The 5,408-nt window shown below is 51.9% G+C and overlaps 1 protein-coding gene across 1 annotated transcript in view; it reads right to left on the reverse strand.

The window, feature by feature from the left end:
* Positions 1 to 1,347: 1,347 nt before the first annotated feature.
* Positions 1,348 to 5,408, reverse strand: part of METTL22 (methyltransferase like 22) — a 34,018-nt gene continuing 29,957 nt past the window's right edge. Inside the window, exons 9-11 of the mRNA XM_011984222.1 lie at positions 4,998 to 5,100; positions 2,846 to 3,014; positions 1,348 to 1,462 (exon numbers count right to left, since the gene is read on the reverse strand). Coding sequence (XP_011839612.1) covers positions 1,427 to 1,462; positions 2,846 to 3,014; positions 4,998 to 5,100 — 308 coding nt within the window. The 3' untranslated portion in view covers positions 1,348 to 1,426. The remainder of the gene's footprint in view (positions 1,463 to 2,845; positions 3,015 to 4,997; positions 5,101 to 5,408) is intronic.

The raw sequence follows: 5,408 nt of genomic DNA on the forward strand, positions 1-5,408 counted from the left end.
ATCCCTGGCCTCACCCACTGGATACTGGTGGCACGTCTCCTCTACCTGTGACCACCAAAAATGTCTCCCCACACTGCCAAATGTTCCTGGAGGAAAAATCACTCATAAATAAGAAACAATGCCCTAATTAGTAACTTATATTAGCAAATCATTCAACAATACATGTTGAGCATCTGTTTGCCAGACCATACACCAGGGATGTAGTGATATTTAAGACAAACAAGGTCCCTGACCTCATGGAGACTTTTTCCTTTTTGGACCTCAGTCTTCTCCGCTGTAATGTGGGTATCACAAGGCTGTGGACCTCCTAAATTTGTTGGGAAGACGAAATGAAGTTAGACTTGCAAGTGCCTGGCCCCTGGCATCAGGGATTAGCCAGTGCCAGGGGTATGATGGGCCTGGGGATGGAATCTGGGTGCTTGGGGAGAAGCGAGTGTGGGCAGGGACAGTGCATGGAGAAGCCAGCAAACCTGAGCTGCGAGGGAGGCAGAAAGGGCCATGCCAGGCCCTGGTGCAAAGTGTGCAGCAGTAGCGAGACAGGAGAAGGGGCTGCAGGGAGGACCAAGGGTAGCAGGAAGATGGGACTGAAACTGGAGAGAAGGAGAGACAGTAGTACATAGAGAATGACAGGAAGGGGTGGTAGAGATGGGAGGAGAGAGGCACAGATGGAGAAGATAAAAAAAACCAGACAGACAGACACGAGCACACGTGATAAGATGGAGAGAACAAGGGGCGGAGGGAAAATGAGCCCAGGCTGAAGGGAGCACCTCCGAGGAAGATCACTGCACAAACCCCGGTCGGCTGCATGTGACCCCAAAGAGTGGCTCTTAGGTTTATTCCAAACGTACCTGATTGGGGTGAGAAAGAGTTAAAATTAACTACAAAGGCCGCTGCCAGGCCATTCCTGGCGCCAGCTCCTGGCCCTTCCTTCTCAGGGGGCCCTCGCCAGAGGGACGGGGTGGAGCATACCCAACCCTGCGAGGAAATGAGGCTTTTGTGCCGAGCGGAGATACGATGGCAATAGTGGCAATGGTAGTCAACCCATCCGTGAACAGCTGACACAGGGCAGTACAAGAATCCACCTCACAGCCAGGGCTGCAACCCCAAGTGAAGCGCACAGCTGAAATGACTGAGCTGGGTGGAACTGAGCTGAGAAGGAACGTGACTTGCCTTGACCCTGGAGCACGTATCACAACCATGAGAAACAGGTCACTAAAGTGGCCCCCAGCCCACACCAACCACCTTCTCTGGCTGCAACTGGGCGGCAGGGACAGACCCCAGAAAACCATCTTGGGTCGTCTAAGGTACATGCAACCATACTTTTAAAATGACAAAATCTCGAGCACGTTGCTTTGGTGAGCTTCTGATTTTATTAGAAATATACTCTAAGAACAGTCGAGACGCCGCGCCTTGTGGAGGCGATGGGTCACGTTACTGGTTCTGCGATGATCTTCCAGAGCTCCTGCAGCAAACAGAGAAAAGGTTTCTGAAGTGCACATACAAGAGCATCACAATTTCATGAAGGAAAGTGATTCGCCAAGGAGAGCAGTTAAACAACACGCCAGCCATGGAGCAGGCGAGCTGGGGCAGGAGCGGGCGGGCGGCTTCCTCCTTTCTTTGTTGCTCTGGCTTGTTCTGTTTACTGTGGCAGAGGCTGGATGGATGAAGTCCTAGCATTAACGGAAGGGGCATCAGAGAATGTCACACAATCAGAAGAGACCAGAATAGCAGTGAGTCGCCACAATCTCTCCATTTTTGGGAAGAGCTTTATATACAGTTTTATTTTAGAGACAGGATCTCACGCTGTTGCCCAGGCTGGGGTGCAGTGGCACCATCACAGCTCGCTGCAGCCTTGAACTTCTGGGCTCAAGCAATCCTCCTGCCTCAGCCACCAGAGTAGCTGGGACCACAGGTGTGCACCACCATGCGTGGCTAATTTTTTTTTTTTAATTTTTGTAGAGATCAGGTCTATGTTGCTCAGGCTGGTCTCGAACTCCTAGCCTCAAGCAACCCTCCGACCTTGGCCTCTCAGAGTGCTGGAATTACAGGTGGGAGCCACCACACTTGGCCTTTTTGGGACGTCTTAGGCATCATGTACTGGGTCTACTGATTTGTAAGAAGTGCGTGTTCTTGGTCACGTGACACTACTCTTAATGTTGCCCACAAGTGGCAGAGCAATAAATACAAGATCCTCCTCGCACACAAAACCACACGAATTCCATGCTGCCCTTGCTGAGGACACAAGAGAAAGCGCGAGGGCGGCAGCTCCTCATGACGCCCTCTTCCTCCCTTATTCCTTAGAACTAGGCCCGGGTCTCCGAAGACACAGAGAAAGGAGGCCACAGCCAAAAGGCAAACAGAACAAAAGAAGTTAATTCTCAATCTTTAGACTCCAGTTCACAGAGAAGCCTGTTCAGTCCGAGAAGCCGGTGCACTTCCACAGTGAAGATGTGACCAGCGGCCACCACAGCGGGGCCCCTGCACCAAGGTCTGCTACCCACAAACTTCCCTCCACTGACTTCCTGTCCCCCAAACAACGTCTGCCTCAGTCTCGCCTCCTCTGGAGTCTGAACTGGCCACGGGGAAAAAACGTGCTCTAAAGTAAAAGATAAGGTTCACCCGAAGGCCCCTCTCCAGACATGGTGGCCGCTCCCCCAACAGGTTCCCCCATGATGTAGCTCCCCCAACAGGTTCCACTACAGGTGGTGCCTGGCACGCAGGCTTCACCCCCTGCAGGACCTAGGGCGGAGCCTGTGCCAGGAGGGCTTGCTTCATCACTTCTTTGCCCTGGAGTCACCCACTTCACAATAAAGCAACTAACGCCCGCTTCGGGGCCTGGACCTACCAGCTGCTGGATGCGCTCGTAAACCAGGAGCTGCGGGAAGGAGGCCTCCACGGGCTCCACCACGAAGCGCAGCTTGCCATCTGCGAGCTGCTCCAGCGCACGCAGGCAGGAGCGGAAGTGATCATAGGCTTCACATGTGACGTCCAAGTGTCTCAGTGTGAAGTTGAGCCTGCAAACCAGCCAGCCAACACACACATGGCCATCACCACTGGGAAGGGTTTTGCTGTTTCCGCCCATCTTGCTTTCCTGCCCCTCACTGATCTCATATCCCCTGGATGGGCTTTTACGGAGCACCTGTCTCATGCTGAGTGCCTGAGCGCAATTCCTTCCTACATCTGCACAATAGCCTGGGGGGTGGAAACAGCTAGCACTTTACAGATGTGGAAACTGAGGCTCAGAAAGCTGAAGTCACGTGCCCACAATGACACGGCTGGAAAGATCAACACAGTCCTTGCCTCTGAGAAGCTAGAGCTGGTATAAGAGGCAGATGCAGATCAACACTTGAGGATGGCCCTGCAGGTCCTGCCTGCACCCAGCACAGACTGTGGTGGCTGGAGCTGGGCGTAACTATCTGTGAAATGAATGAACAAGAGGCAGTGGCAGGGGGCGGTGCAGAGGACTCTGGGAGCGCAGAGGACAGAGAGAAAACTGCTGGGAAGCGGGGGTCTGAGAGATTTCAGAGAGTGAGCGCCTTCAGAAACAGGTCTCCCAGCCCTGCCACTTGCCTTTCAAAAACTCAGTCTACAAGATGGTTTCACTTGAAATTCAAGCTCTTTGCCTTTTTCCCTTTTCTTTCCAATTTTTTTTTATGAAGAAAAATTCCAGACACACAAAAGGAGTAAGAACAGTCTATGCTGGGCATGGTGGCTCCTGCCTGTAATCCCAGCACTTTGGGAGGCCGAGGTAGGCAGTTCACAAGGTCAGGGGTTTGAGACCAGCCTGGCCAACATGGTGAAACCCTGTTTCTACTAAAAATACAAAAATTAGCCAGGCGTGGTGGTGGGCACCTGTAATCCCAGCTACTTGGGAGGCTGAGACAGGAGAATTGCTTGAACCTGGGAGGCAGAGCTTGTGCTGAGCCGAGATTGCACCACCGCACTCCAGCCTGGGCGACAGGGTGAGACTCCGCCTCAAAAAACAAAACAAAACAGTCTAATGAACCCATTACCAGCTTCAGCCACTGTCCACTTTCAGCCACTCTGCCACCTTGGCTCTTCCTGGGGCCCCCAACCTCCTCTGTGAAGCTGAAAATGTCAGTGTGTGTCTCAAAAAGATGGAGACCTTTTCAACTAAAGTTTAACAATCACTCTTTAACGTCAAATATTCAGTATTCAACTTTTCTCAACTGTCCTGATGTTTTTCCTTTACAGTTGATGAAATCAGGATCCAAATGAGGTCTGTACACTGCTGTTGCTCAGTGTGTGCCTCAAAGCAAGCCTCAGGATTACTGGTGTCAGTAACGCTGCAGTCAATTCGCAGATACATAGAGCTTTGTACACAACCATAAGCGTGAATTTCCAGATGCTGAATTGTGGGGTGAGGAAGTCTGTTCAGTTTTATAGCTTTTGCTGTGGATTCCAAACGATCTTCAGAAAACTGTGGCATATTGTTAAGTATTGCAGGAGAATGTGTGTAGCTATCACAAGGTGGGCACTCAATGCGTGGAACCTAACATTTTAGGATATTCAAGTGGAAATGTCTGGGAGAGGCTGTTGCGTGAGGAGCTGTCCGATTCAGCAAGAGAAAGAGACCTGGGGGAACTGAAGAGACAGACCAGACCGCACCACAGAGAGAACATTCAGGAAGAGAAGCTCTCGACAGTGTGTGCTGGACAAGCGTTGAGGCTCCAGTACAGCGGACATTCGAGTCCTTGTCTATCACTAGCTAGCTGTGCCCTGGGCAAGGCCCCTGGTGTTTCCCAGCCTTCCCCCCTTCATCGGTAAGATGGGACAGCAGTGCCTGCACATGGAGCTCACATGCGGACTCAGTGCAGTAACGTACACAACGGATGAGCACACGCCTGGCACACAGCAGGTGCTCAATAAGTGGCGCTGAGTAACAGTCATGATGACACTGACAAGGACACAATTAGGAGGTGAGAGTTCTGCCCACACTCGGGACGCCAGCATGGTCCCCGTGGTGCAAAGCTCACCTCTTCTCCACTGACAGAATGGCCGTGCAGGCATTTTTCAATCTGTGGGCGAGTCGGGAGAGGGTTTTAAATACAGCATCCGTCAAGTCGTCGTCGTAAAACACTGTGGGAAGCAAAAAGGCTGGCATTAGGGGAAAACACGCAAATATTAGAGAAATCGACTTTTCAGAGCGATCTGCACAGAGAGAATGCTTATCACCACGGAAAAGCAGCAGCTCCCAGAATGAAAACTGCAGACGTGGCCGGGCGCGGTGGCTCAAGCCTGTAATCCCAGAACTTTGGGAGGCCGAGATGGGCGGATCATGAGGTCAGGAGTTCGAGACCATCCTGGCTAACAAAGTGAAACCCCGTCTCTACTAAAAAATACAAAAAACTAGCCGGGCGAGGTGGCGGGCGCCTGTAGTCCCAGCT

This window comes from Mandrillus leucophaeus, unplaced genomic scaffold (assembly GCF_000951045.1).
Source record: "Mandrillus leucophaeus isolate KB7577 unplaced genomic scaffold, Mleu.le_1.0 Scaffold263, whole genome shotgun sequence".
Taxonomy (NCBI): Eukaryota; Metazoa; Chordata; class Mammalia; order Primates; family Cercopithecidae; genus Mandrillus; species Mandrillus leucophaeus.